Source organism: Orycteropus afer, unplaced genomic scaffold (genome assembly GCF_000298275.1).
Source record: "Orycteropus afer afer isolate SDZICR_OR568_19922 unplaced genomic scaffold, OryAfe1.0 scaffold00020, whole genome shotgun sequence".
Classification (NCBI taxonomy): Eukaryota; Metazoa; Chordata; class Mammalia; order Tubulidentata; family Orycteropodidae; genus Orycteropus; species Orycteropus afer.
In genome coordinates this window covers 13540653-13552645 of record NW_006921607.1, presented here as the reverse complement: position 1 = coordinate 13552645, position 11993 = coordinate 13540653, and the positions used below count along the sequence as shown (strand labels likewise).

At 36.3% G+C, this 11993-nt stretch overlaps 1 protein-coding gene across 1 annotated transcript in view; it reads left to right on the top strand.

The window, feature by feature from the left end:
- RBL1 (RB transcriptional corepressor like 1) overlaps window positions 1-11993 on the top strand; it is a 59199-nt gene that overhangs the window by 27372 nt on the left and 19834 nt on the right. The window contains exons 15-16 of the mRNA XM_007934642.1: window positions 3002-3268; window positions 6707-6918. Coding sequence (XP_007932833.1) covers window positions 3002-3268; window positions 6707-6918 — 479 coding nt within the window. The remainder of the gene's footprint in view (window positions 1-3001; window positions 3269-6706; window positions 6919-11993) is intronic.

Sequence of the window (11993 nt, the reverse complement as noted above, 5' to 3'; positions counted from 1 at the left end):
GGAAGGAAGGTTGGGCATTCCTACTTCCGTAGTGATACTGCCTCGGAAACCCAAGGAGGGGTCGCTATGAGTTGGGGCCGACTCGATGGCAAATAACAACAACAACAACAGGAAACCTAGTATTAAGTACATTAAAATTTTATATGTTACAAACATTGAATTAAAGGGGCTTATTTCTTAAAATAAAAACTTAAGAATAGTTTCAACAGGGCTTGTCCCCCCTTGTTATTGCTCTTTCTGTGTCTTGGCACATTGTCATGTTTCTAAGTTTGGATCACTTTCTGACATTTTATACTTTGCACTTTCAATGCCTTGAAATAGCTCTGAGAGTTTCTTTAATGTGATGTTTTTTGCTATCATTACTTTCTCTGGGACATCTTCCTCCTTTTTGTCCCAATAATTTTCCTCATTTATAAAGTTCCTTTGGCTGTGTATTTAGAGTCCTTTGAACAGTAGCAGTGTCAGCATTCCCAGGGACAGCTAGTTCTTCTGTAACTTGTTTGATACTCAATTTGAGTTTCACTTACAGTATTGTCACTTTTAGTTTCTCTTTCACACTTCCATCTTTTTTGGCCAGCTCCCTCTTTCAGTTGTTCATTTTTATAAAATGTCATGTGGGTTCATCACTGGGAGACAAAGAGGTTATACAACTTACAAGCTCCGCTGTCTGCATGAACTGAATAGCAAACGTGCTGTGACCAGTCGCCAAGAGACTTTGAAAAAAGTGACATGATAGGTCACAATCATGCACACCTGTTATTTACTAGTAATCTGTGGACTAATGAGCCAGCAGGGATGTTTGTAGTTTATGCATTACTCACAGTTAATATGGTTACTGAAATTTGAACTGTTTTGTTGGGGGACTGGTGTTAATTTAACTAAACTTTGGTAACTGAAATTCATGTATATTGAAACTGTGTACAGCAAGAACTGCTTCTGTGTGTTTATAACTATAGTTTTTTTGTGTGTATATTTACACACACACACACACACACACAAAGTGTATTGTGTATTTGCAGCCTGGCTAGAGATGTAAGAACTAAGATAATGAAGGACAGTCACCAAAATGTGATTCTTTCCAAGTGGTGAATTTTGAGTTTTTATTACTTTCTTAGTATTATTTGAGTTTTTTCAGCAAGCTTGTTTTATTTTTTATTGAGATATAATTTATATAATATACCATAAAATTCACTCTTTTACAGTATATAATTCAATAGTTTTTAGTATATTCACAAGGCTATGCAACTGTCATCACTGTCCAATACCAGATCATTTCCGCTTCCCAAAAGGAAACCCATTAGTAGTCAGTCACCTTTCCCTTCTCTCCTTACCCTCAGCAACCACTAATCTACTCTCAATCTCTATGGATTTGCCTATTCTGAACATTTCATAGGAATGGAATCATACAATATGGGGCCTTTTGTGTCTGGCTTCTTTTACTTAGCATAATGTTTTCAAGGTTTATCCGTGTTATAACATTTATTAGTGTTTAATTCTTTTTTTGGCTGCATAACATTTCTTTGTATATATATGTTACATTTTGTTTGTCCATTTGCCAATTTGTGGACATTTGGGTTGTTTTTGGCTCTTAATGAATAATGCTGGCATAATGTTCATCGTATATATTATTTTTGTAATTAGGGGAAAAACTTATTTTCTGGTAAAAATCTGACAAGAAAATCAAAGGGAAATTCTTAGAAAACGGTAATATTGATCCTTGACTCTGAGGAGAGCAAAACAGTTTATTAATTTGTATATTCATTAAATTTTAATTGAGTATCCACTATAGCTTTTCCCATTCTGTGTACTAGGAAAAGATAAATATCAAGGGGTTTACAGCTAACTTCATGCTATACCTTGAGTCCTCCCATGAATTGTCAACTTTTAACATTCCTAGTCAAAGGCTGCCTTAGATTTCTTAAGTATAATGTATTCAGACAGACTCCTATAAAGGGTTAATGGGAGTTACAGTATAGATTTCTACTTGTTTTCTGAAGACAGGGGAAGTCAGAGTTGCTTTCACAATCCCCAGAATTATGGAGAAATTTCAATAAACTATGACTATTTCCCCATTTGTCTCAGATTTGAGTAGCAATACAAAGAACTGCCAAAGCATGTTCAGAGGTAATTTTTATACCTTTTAAGCATGTTTTGAAAATAGATTACATGACTGTATATGATTTTCTCATGAATATAAAAATAGTGAAATGCTTTCACTTTAAATGCATATTATTGATATACCGGTAAAGAAACAGTACAGTTGGGAAGGTGGGGAAGAATTGTGGAAAAGTCATATATATGGTTCAAAGGAGCTAGAAATACCTATGTACCTTGTGGAAAGGAAATGGAGAGCTGCTCTTGCAGAATGATAGCACTAGAAGGGAGGCACGATCCTTAATGCTTACTTTTTAAATCAATGCATTATTGCCAACCACAGATGAAGACAAAGATGAGAACAGTCTTAACACTTTTACTCATCTTCATCTTTTGGTAGGCTTACAGAAGAGGATTTCTCGTAGCTCCTGCATTAAGCTACATTGTGGAGTGGAGGTACAGAAGGAGACAAAAATATGAACCAAATCACTGATGCTTGCTTTTGCTCCTTTCTTCTTAGGCTGTTTACTAAGTCAAATTGTGAGGCAGAAGCTAATTAGACTACTTGTTAAATTAATGGTCACCTCACTTGACCTCTCACTTTCTACTTTACTTTTAATATTTTGCTCCTTCTAATATAAGCAGAGGTTCAAAATCGATGTTCAAGAAAGACGAGCTATATTGAACCAAGAAGATGAGCTATCATAATTTTCACATTTTATCATATCTCTCTCTCCTACTTGACTTGATATTTCATAAGAGCAGAGACCACATGTGTGTTGTTTACTGCTGTATTCTTATTGCTTGACATAGTAACTCAATAAGTATTTTTTGAGTGAATGAATGAACTGATTTATTATTTTGGAATGTGTATCAAACTTTTAAAATTTACTTTTCTCTTGATTAGCTATGCAACCACTGTCTCCAATTTCTGTCCATGAACGCTACAGTTCTCCTACAGCAGGGAGTGCTAAGAGAAGACTTTTTGGAGAAGAACCCCCAAAGGAGATGCTTATGGACAAAATCGTAACAGAAGGAACAAAATTGAAAATTGCTCCTTCTTCAAGTATTAATACTGAAAATATATCAATTTCGCCTGGGCAAAGTCTTCTAACAATGGCCACAGCCACACTAACGGGGACAACAGGGCCGAAAGTTACAATCCCATTTCATGGTAACATCTTAATGCATTTATTTTATATTTTTTTCTGATTTGGATAAAAAATTTTTTTTAAATGCCTTCTAGATTAGATCATATAATCATTCTAACCCACTTTTTTTTCTTAAGCCTATATTGTTTTTTGAATCTTCACGTTTTATAAATTTACTACCCTCTTTTAGGACTTCTTTTATTTTCTTATCTGAGAGTTTTCAAATGAGAGTATTGAGCAAGAATTTTGTTTCTTGATTAAAAACATCTCTTTAAGAACTCAGAATATTCTTATTCCAGGGAAACATATTTAAAAAGAATTTATAATCTAGAAATACTATTTTGTTGCCTTCCCCACCCCTCTTTTCTAACATACTCCCATGTGTATACATACACAGATATCTGTCTATGTATGTGTGTTTGTGTGTGTGTGTGTGTCCATATACACCTCAGACAAGTTTCCAGAGACTTGCCAAGAGGATAGTATACACAATAAATTTTGATGCGGTCCCTTGTGGATTCATGGAGGCATCTTTGTAAGAAGATGCTGGGCAATTTTAATCTCTGCTAGGCAGCTTTAATCTCTTCTTTGTAACTATAAAGTGTTTGGAAGATTAAACACTGAAGGGAGCTTGTGATCTTACAGTCCTAAGACATTGGATGGATTTTTCCTTGTACATAAACCAAGAGGTTTCATTGTTGAGAAAAGACACACACTTAGCCCAGAAATTCTAATCTGTCATATACATAACTTATAAAGTAAAGTGTATATAAAGAGTAACTGAAATGGATAAATCACAGGAAGGAGGACATAGTGTTTTAGGTACTGGTATATATCTCTTTTAACTTTTCCCAAAAGGGAATATTCCAGACCTCCTCTTCTCTTGGTTGTTTAAACTCATAGACCCCTTTAGTCACTATTAATAGCTTTGATTCATCTGCATCATAGTGTGGAGAAAGACCTGACCTGATAGCTTTATTATATTCCTATTTCTCCCACTTTCTTGACCTTGGTCAAGTTACTCCATGTCTCAGTTTGTCTGTAAAATGAAGGGATTAGAGTCGATAATTTATGTGATTTTGTTTTTGCCAGTTCTATAACCTATAGCTATTTGACTAGGTAGAGTACCTAGTACCACTGGAAACTGAATTTTAAAGAGTTTTATCACCAGTAATCATGAGGAAATTGTTGCTTACATTCATCGGTATCCCAGGTTTGAACTAACACATCGTTTATTAACTGTAGCCCCAGGTTTTTGCCATAGTCATATCAATTGCCATTTATTGAGCGTTTACTATGAGCCAGGACTGGGCCGATACCATGATTTCATTTCATCTACATAACTGCCTGAATGCAGGTGGCATCCCTATTTTACAGATGATGAAACTCAAGAGAGTAGTTACTTGTTGACACTAGTGAAACTAAGGAGTTAAAGTAGTTCATTGTTCCATTCCAATTTCATCACATTGCTCTACAATCTCTCTAGTAATAGCTCTTAGTTTGTAAGAGTCCATTCCCCTTTTTTAAGAAACAAACATTTTATAACCGTTAAATGTTTTTTAAAAATCAAATATAATGACATGTAAAGCAATGGTGATTTTGAGTACATTTTTGCAAGTATGCATGCCACCTATATCAGTCATTGTTCTCTAGAAAAACCACCATTGGATGGGTGGAAGAGTGCATGAGTGGATCAATGGATGGATAGAGAGAATTTTAAGGCATTGGCTCACACATGGTTGTGGGGACTAGCAAATGTGATAGCCATAGGGCAGGCTGACTGGTTGGATATTCAGGAAGAGTTGATGTTGCAGTCTTGGGTCCAAATTCTGTAGGGCAGGCCAACAGGCTGGAAACTCAGGCAAGATTTCTGTGTTAACCATATTGAGGCATAATTCCTCCTAGAAACCTTAGTTTTTTGCTCTTAAGGACTTCAGCTAATTACATAAGGTCCACCATGATGATCTTTACTTAAAGTCAACTGATTATAAAAGTTAATCACTTCTGCAACATACCTTTGTAGAACATCTAGACTGGTATTTGACCAAACTGCTGGGCAGCATAGCCTAGCCAAGTTGACCCATAAAATCAACCATCATAATGCGCTAGCAATTCCTCCTCAGGTGGGAGTTTTGTAAATGGCCTCACCATTTGTCTTGTTTGGGAATCCTTCATCTGAGTAGTAGTGTTTTCACTTTAGGTTTTTCTCTTAGTCTGTATCAACACAGTACCAACTTCCAGTCTCTAGAATGATGTCGTTTAAATCGATACTGACCTCGAAAGAAATGCGGAGGAATTTCAAAAGGGACTGCTTCTATTTTCCCTTTGTGTAATTTCTCCCTCAAAATCTTTGACCATTGCTGTGAAATCTGAGATATAAGCGATACATCCAGCTTTGCCCCCTTACTCTTACGTCTTGTTTTGCTGAAGTAATAAAGGAGTTTTATCTTCTGGGATTCCTTAGCGGTGAGAGATGTATATCAAACATTATTCTAGAAATAAATCCTAAAAGGCTGCAAATCTTTCTAGATGGTCTGGAAGGGGTCAACAAATTTTTTCTTTGAGGGCTGGATTTTGTAGACTAAGAGACAATTGAGGCTATTATGTATTTATATAATAATTTAAATAATTTAGGTATTTATATAATAATTTAAAATGTAGCCATTTAGAAATTAAAACCATTCTTAGCTTGTGGAGCGTACGTAAACAAGTAGTGGGCCAAAACAGGCCACAGACCATAGTTTGCCAACCCCTGGTCTAGAAGGTTTAGCTTAAGATCTTTTTTTTTTTTTTTTTTTAAATTTTTTTTTGATTTGGGTGAAGATTTACAGAGTAAATTCACTTTTCATACAGCAGTTCATATATACTTTATCTCATGTCATTGACCAAAATTTATAATGCAACAGCTCCCCTCCCACTTCCTCCCCATAGTTACCTCTTCCCAGTGTCCATCCCTCCATACTCTTCTGCGCCCTGAGCTGTCTCCCTGTGCATAAGCAGCCCTTCCTTCTCCCATGATTGTTCTCTCCAGGGCATGTGTCTACTTGAGGTAAATGTTTAACTCACATGCCTGTACTTTGTTTGGCTGGAAATCACAGGTGTGGGTTCAATTCCAGACCTGAAGGGCAGCTAGGGGCCATAGTCTCTGTGGTTCTAGCTTAAGATCTTTAAGAATATCTTTAAGCACTTTCTTTGCATTTGTAGTGTTAAAACTTCAAGTTTGTGAAGAAAGTATACCTTTTGGGAAACTACATTACAAGTATGTGAAGTTGTTGTTATTCCTTAGCTAGGATGATTGTAAAGAGTGGTTTTCATAAGGCATATACTAAAATGATTCTCATTAATAATAGCTTATCAGTATTTAACTTATAAATTAAAGCAAATTAATGTTAAATATATATAATGAACAGCTTTCCTATGCACCTGTTTCTAAATCTGAGAACTCTTCATCATACGTTCAGGTATTGCAAATGATGCTGGAGGGATCACGCTGATACCCGTTTCCATGAATGCAGCTCAGAGTTCCAAAGTGGAGACTCCTTTATCACTTACTGCTCAATCCTTAATTGGTGCTTCTCCAAAACAGACCCATCTGATTAAAGCACAAGAGGTGCATCCAACTGGAGTAAGCAAACCAAAGAGAACTGGGTCCTTAGCACTGTTTTACAGAAAGGTATGTATTTTTATACCATTTGTAAAGAGCTTATTTAGTTAATGCTGAAAGATTGAGGACCAGAGGGCAGATTGAGCTTTTTGGTTTCTTTTAAAAAAAAAATTTTTTTTTTTACTTCATAAGAGAACATTATGATCTGGTGTTTAGACCCAGGCTCATATTGTTTTACTCCATTTCCTGATTTAACTCGTGTTTCCTACCAGCTTATGTTTTTATGTACCTTGAGCAAGTGGTTGACCATCCTTTGTGGAATTTACTAGAACTCTGTTGTATTCTGTAACTAAAGAGTGGAGTTCATTGTGAAATAGTACATTTTGAATCTCCTGGATGGGCTTTAAATTACTGAAGAATCATCAGAGATATTGGTTGGATATTATGAGGGGGATACGTTTTTATTGTAAATCTGGTGTATTAATCTTTTAAGTTATGACCAGTTAAGAACAACATAATGGATGTAATTAATGTCACAAATTATACATATAAGAAATATTAAAAGGATAAATGCTTGTTACATATACATTTGCCACAATGGAAAAAAGAGCTACAACCAGTTAAATTCTCATTGTAACAATTAATTATTTTAATATTAATTAATAGAGACTAAAACATTTAACAGAAATAATTTCCATTTGTCCTTTATTTTGATCATCAACCTCTGATCAGGTGGACATGTTAATCAATTAACTGGCTATTCCATTCTTAAGAATTGTAAAAGAAGGAGAAGCCAATGTCTGCTTTGTTCAACATTATGATTAGGGTTTAAAACTTTAAGAAATTCCTGTTTTTATCTTTTCTAAATATTTCAACGCAAATTTCACTGAATTTCCTTGTCTTTCTTATTTACTCTCTATATACTATTTTTTATGCTCTTTATTTTCTCTGGGCTAAATAACTCTTCTTTAATTTTGCCTATCAGTCATATTTTTTCCATTCTTTTGTCATTTGCCATTGTAGAAAGTCTCAACATGAATTAGATATTTGAATTAGAGATCTCTTACTAAGATAAAATGTGAAGATTATTTTCTGTATTGAATCCTGCTACTTTCAGAATACCTGAAAAGTATTCTCTGAATTTGGTCATACTGGTCATCTTATTTATTTCTTAGGTTTAGATTTGGCTTAGGTTTAGGTAACAAACAGTAGCTTTACAAGATCGTCTGGCTGGGTAGTCTGGGGCTTTTGTGGTTTTCACTATCATTGGGAACCCAGGTTTCTTCTAGGGTTTATTTTGCTATTCTCAACACAGGACTCTCTACTCAGTCCAAGAGGTTGTTTCTATTCCAAATGTTGTATCTGTATCCAGCTAGTAGAAAGAAGAGTATGCCTCCTTACCTTAAGAGCCCTTCTCAGAGGTTATATATACCAATGCTGCTTATGTACCCTTCATCACATATCTAGACTTTTCAAGCCTTTATTATAGGAAGGCAAGTACCCAGCTTAAATATCAGGGGTTTTGTTATTATAGAAGGGAAGACCAAACACTAGCAGGCAACCCACAATTTCCTACCACAACCAAGCTTTCAACTACAATTCATTTGTTTAAATCATATTTTGTGAATATTAGAGCAGCAAAACCAAATGATTTTGAGTTTTGTTCCACATTGTTCTCCCTCTCTATCCAGGATCTCCTATGTATATCCCCCTCCGAGTGGTTGACAGTGGTAGACGGGCACCATATAGTTCTTCTGGTGTCATAGTCTTGTAGGCTACAGATTGCATGGTGTACCAGTTTCTAGGACTAATTCTTTCCATGAATCTTTGGTTTTCTTCGTTCTTCTCTGCTCTGGATGAGGAGAGACCCATTGCATCTAGATGGCTGCTTGCAAGCTTTTAAGGCTCGCCAAAGTAGGAGGTGGAACAATGTTTTTGTGTAGTATGTTAATGTCAGTTGAGCTTCATGTCCCTTGTGACTATGGTCCCAAGGCCATAGGTTCAACTGCTCGGTCCCTCTGGGTAGCTGGCTGTGACCAAGAAGTGACTACAACCTTCTCCCTTGTCAGGTCTACTATACACCTGGGAATTCAGATCATACAAACACACTTATAGGACCATTGTCTGCCAACCCTTTTACATGGTCTTGGGTACACTCCCTGCTGCATAGACATAACCTAATAGTTCAGCCTGTCCACCCATCTATCTACCCGTATACCCATGTTTGCCTTCATTGACAACACAGTACTGTATGTGCAAAAGGGTTCATCTTTGTTGTCTGTACCTCCCATGTACCTCTCTATGTCTTCCTCTTCCTCAATGCCACCATGTTGATCACTCACATTTTGTACATTGACCTTCTCTTCACCCAAATCAATACTTATCTCTACCTATCTAACAGTGTTCCATCCTCTCCCCTCCCACCCCTGGTAACCAACAAAGAAAATTTCCTTCCATAGATAAGCCTTTCCTTGACTTTTACAATAATGGACTAATACAATATTTGTCCTTCTGTGATTGACTTCTTTCACTCAGTCCTCTGCTAGTCTTTATTCCTCTGTTGTTCTAGGCATATAATGCCTTGAATTGCTGATTACAAGCTTTTAAGACTTGAGGCACTACACACTGAAATAGAAGGTAGAATAGAGACACTAAAATTGTTATTAGGCCAATTAACTAGAATGTCCTGTGATAGCATGACCCTAAACTTCCAGACAGAGAAACCAAATCCCATGTACATAATCAGCCGCAGCTACTTTTGTTGTTATTGTTGTTGTAAGTATATCTATCACACACCTTTTGCCAGTTCAACTTTTTATGAGTGTACAGCTTACTGACAGCTATTACAGTAATCGTCTGTGCAGTCCTACCCTCAATCATTGTGATATTTCCATCATCATCAACCCCCTTTCCCTTCACCTTTATTTTCTGGTACTCTATACATTTGTCTTTTCTTCTGCAGTCTTGTTAAGATTTGTACTTTAGTGATTGGCTTATTTCACTCAGTGTAAGGTGTTCAGCTCCATCCATATATTTTAGCATATATCAAGACTTCATTTCTCCTTCAGGGAATTTTCTTTTGCAGGAAAACTCTTTCTTTGAATGAAGTATTACTTAGAAGTATAAACAAATAAAACATGAAAGCAAAGCTGCTTTGATTGAAGGGTGAGATGTTGAGGGAGCAACTTGCCCTTTTCACCACCTTCTATTGCCTTTTCTCCTCCATCCCCCACCACATCTAGTACTTGTCTATGGGCTCTTTAAAATACAGAACTCCAAAATGCCACATTTTCTACATTCATGTCCCCTTTTTAATTTTCAAAATGACAAATTACTGCCTTTGATAAGTAAGATTAATTTAAAAAATAAGGCTTTATTTCTGAATTCTTAGTTCTGAATTTTATTTGAGAAATCTAAATTATTTTCTTTCTGTTTAATTATAGCCTACTCAATATAGATTGTTGTTGTTGTTGTTATATGCCGTCGAGTTGGACCCGACTCATAGCGACCCCTCCTTGGGTTTCTAAGGCAGTATCACTACGGAAGTAGATTGCCCCATCTTCCTTCCAAGGAGTGGCTGGTGGGTTTGAACTGCCAGACTTCTGGTTAGCAGTCAAGTGCCTTAGGCACTACACTACCAGAGCTCCCTCAATATAAATTAGAAGCTAGAAAATATTTTATCTTAAAAGGAAATTGAAATATCCATATCAGTAATTAAGTCAAAATAATAATTTCTTGAGTAAATTGTAGCTGTTATCCTCCTGAATTTAGTCTGATTCTGATGTTTCATGCTAGAGAAGAATTTACTGTGAATTTTTTATTAGAATCAGAAGCCTCACAGAGTATGTGTATCTTTAAGGCATTGTTTGATCAGCTCTATGAAAGACACTTAATCAAGTTTTATGTAATTATGTATTATTTTCGGTTCTTTTAGCTAGGACTGTGTTTATTTTGTTCTCTTCTCATGAATGTAAAGCTCTAGCATCTTTTCGACTGCTCTGAACCCACTGGGTCCTACTTATCTCCTGGTGATCTGGACCAGAAACAAAGGGATCAGATACGGAAAGGAGTTTGGAGTCAACCAGTTGTCCCTCTTCCCATCAGATTAGTATAGTGAATAGCTGCAATTAGCTTATAAACTAATTTTTGCAATTTTTTTTCCTGCCAAAGATACTTTTCTTTAATGAAGGCCTTACTCTTTTTCATTGTTTTCTTTTTCTCCTTTGAACATTTAAATTTAAAGGTTTAGCTTGAGTAGAAGCTCTGGTAGTGTAGTGCCTAAGGCACTTGACTGCTAACCAGAAATCTGGTGGTTCAAACCCACCAGCCACTCCTCGGAAGGAAGGTTGGACAATCCACTTCCATAATGATACTGCCTTGGAAACCCAAGGAGGGATCGTTATGAGTCAGGTCTGACTCAACGGCACATAACAACAAGAAGAACAGAATAGTCTGGTTTAGAAATACATCATGATTGTTGTTGTGTTGTTATGTGCCATCAAGTCAGATCTGACTCACAGAGACCCCTCCTTGGGTTTCTGAGGCGATATCTCTATGGAAGTAGATTGCCCAACCTTCCTTCCAACATCATGATTACCAATTCTTAAAACAATAGTACATAATATAATGTTTCTTGGATGATTAGAAACCGTTTTATAATTTTGCGGGATCTGAGGATCAAATTTGTATTAGTATCAATTCATATAAAGACTGTAAATATAAAAAGTTTAGGATATTGAACTAAATTTACTCTGACGTACTTAAAAAAGGTGAAAATCAGGTATCTCATTTAAATTTCCTATCGTGTACTCTTAGAAATAGTAAAGAATATAGAGGAAATTTTTTACATGGTTTTGCTTTCTGACTCATTTTTGAAGTCAAACATTGCCTAAGGCATTTGGCTGCTAACCAGAAGGCTGGCAGTTCAAAGCCACCAGCCACTCCTCAGAAGGAAGGTTGGGCAATCTACTTCCATAGTGATACCGCCTTGGAAACCTAAGGAGGGGTCACTATGAGTCGGATCCGACTCGATGCCAGTGAGTTTGGTTTGCTTTGGTATCTGACCAGGAGCTCTGGTGGCATAGTGGATAAGGCACCTGGCTGCTAACCAGAGGTCAGTAGTTCAAACCCACCAGCTGCTACAT